The sequence below is a fragment of the Sitophilus oryzae genome, unplaced genomic scaffold (assembly GCF_002938485.1).
Source record: "Sitophilus oryzae breed Bouriz unplaced genomic scaffold, Soryzae_2.0 scaffold_1403_pilon_pilon, whole genome shotgun sequence".
Taxonomy (NCBI): Eukaryota; Metazoa; Arthropoda; class Insecta; order Coleoptera; family Curculionidae; genus Sitophilus; species Sitophilus oryzae.
Window position 1 is genome coordinate 30,981 of NW_022146064.1, and position 2,246 is coordinate 33,226.

Genomic DNA, 2,246 nt, shown 5'->3' on the forward strand with positions numbered 1-2,246 from the left:
AAAACAGCAATAACTGAATTTGACGAATTAAAGGCATCAAAAATAAAAGTAGATAAATAAGCAATATTATCATATATTCCCCTACCCTTACGAAAACCTACCTGTTCATTTGTAAACACAATTTTATTCTCCAAAAACCAATCTAAACGATTTTTAATCATAATTTCTAAAATTTTGCCACCACATGAAGATAATACAATAGGTCTATAACTCTCTGGCAAAGTAGGATTTTTGTTTTGTTTTAAGATATTAATAATATTATATTTCTTCCACGAATCCGGTAACACACCTTCAAATAAACATTTGTTATATATTTTAAGAAGATAATTTTTAGCAATCAATGGTAAATTTTTATACATGGAATAAGAAATATCATCCATGCCAGGTGCAGAAAATTTTTTATCCTGAACAGCATAGTTAAATTCCTGACTAGTGAATGGAGGAATGTTACTATTTATATATGTTGGCGACAGTGTAAAATTCGGATCTATGTATATACTAGACATATTATATAAAATTTGTTGTTTTAAATCATCTGAAATGTTATAACTATTAGAATTGCTGTTATTATTAGAAAATTTTTTAATTTTTTCCCAAACGTATGAAATGCTAGATTCCCTATTTAATGTTTCACAAAAAGATTGAAATTTTTGTTTTTTCTTTGATCTTAATTTTTTTCTCGTAACTGCAATACATCTTTTAGCATTGATAAAATTAGTCAAAGTTGGAACATTATTGAAAACATTAATTGCTCTTTTTCTGTCTTGAACCCACTGAAAACATTCTTCATCCCACCATGGGTTTCCAATTTTATGATAAGAACCACATTTTTTCAAAGGAATGGCATCATCAGCAGCTCTATTCATAATAAAAGACAAATCATTATAATCTAAAATAGTACTATCTTTCTCGATTAACTGCACAGCTATTTTATGTTGATAAAGATGCCAATCAGCTTTACTACAATTTCGTACACAATAACTATTTACAAAAGCTTTTTTTAAATATAAATTGTTTGATAAATTTAATTGTAAAATTGTAGGATAATGATCGCTATTTCCACAATCACTAATAACTTTCCAGTTAGAATTTATAGCTAATGCGCTACTGACAATTGTTAAATCAACTGCACTCAAACTGGAATTCGGATTTTGCACAAGAGTTCTAGAACCATCATTTAAAATCACCATATCATTTTCTATAATAAAATTTACAAGCCTTATTCCGCCCCTATTAATAGGAGATTCATCCCATAATGGATGATGGGAATTAAAATCTCCCATAATAATAATTTTATTTAAATCTAAACCATCTAAAAGTTGTTTAAACAGATCTTCCGAAACATTTTTATCTGAATTAATATAAATATTAATTAATATTAAATCAGCAATTTTAATAATAATAAATTGAGCAACTTCTGAATTAAATTTTTTTAAATTAGAAAAAATAATATTCTTTTTGACGCAAATTGCCACTCCACCATATCCATCTTCCCTATCCTGACGAATTATATTATATGATGATAAAACAAAATTTTGATTGGATTTTAGCCATGTTTCATTTAGAAAAATTATATCTGGAGACTCTTCATTTGCTAATAAGATTAAATTAGCACGATTTGAATTAACACTACGAATATTCCATTGTAAAATTTTTATATCTGATGTAGACTTCATATTGTCATTAATCTAAATTATAAATACAATATATAATTATAAATAATATGTATAATATTTGTATATGTACCATATATGTACTAATATAAATGTAATCTTTAAATATGTGTTAAAATAAATAAAATAACATTAAAAACCTATATCTTGTTCAAAATCTAAACTTGAAAATAATAAATTCTTAATCTTGCTTTTATTTTCTCTTGACGTATTCATAATAAAATTAATGCAATTATGTAACTCATCATTTTGATGAAATTCAAATGTCTGAATGGCACTACCAGGCTCAGTTTTAGAATTATGTGAATTAGAAGAGGTATTAGAAGAGGTAGACGGTAAATTTGAAAAATCTTGCTTTTGCGGTCTTGAATTTGGAAAAAATAGACAATCATCTCTAGCTTTTTTATCCACTCCCTTATGAACTATCCTTTTCTTGGCTGAATTTTCAGATATAACCTGTTGAAAGGACCTTTTTACACTATTTTGGAAATACTGTGTTCTTCTTTCAGAAGGTTTAATAATATTATCATTTTTCTTTGGTATATCTTCCCCATTATGTTTTTTAATTAATTC

The 2,246-nt window shown here is 26.1% G+C and overlaps 1 protein-coding gene across 1 annotated transcript; it reads right to left on the bottom strand.

Moving 5' to 3' along the window:
* Positions 1-202: 202 nt before the first annotated feature.
* Positions 203-1,716, bottom strand: LOC115876131. The gene is made up of 2 exons (XM_030891820.1): positions 358-1,716; positions 203-289 (listed from the first exon to the last, which is right to left on the bottom strand). Exons 1-2 carry the CDS (start codon positions 1,674-1,676, stop codon positions 259-261), a joined length of 1,350 nt encoding a protein of 449 aa, XP_030747680.1. The 5' UTR covers positions 1,677-1,716; the 3' UTR covers positions 203-258.
* Positions 1,717-2,246: the final 530 nt, after the last annotated feature.

What these genes read in the sequence shown, in the direction of transcription:
- LOC115876131 (XM_030891820.1), bottom strand. Translation starts at nt 1,676, where the DNA reads ATGAAGTCTACATCAGATATAAAAATTTTACAATGGAATATTCGTAGT. An exon ending in GATGATATTTCTTATTCCAT is followed by an intron (nt 290 to 357) that starts GTATAAAAATTT and finishes GTTTATTTGAAG; the next exon opens with GTGTGTTACCGGATTCGTGG.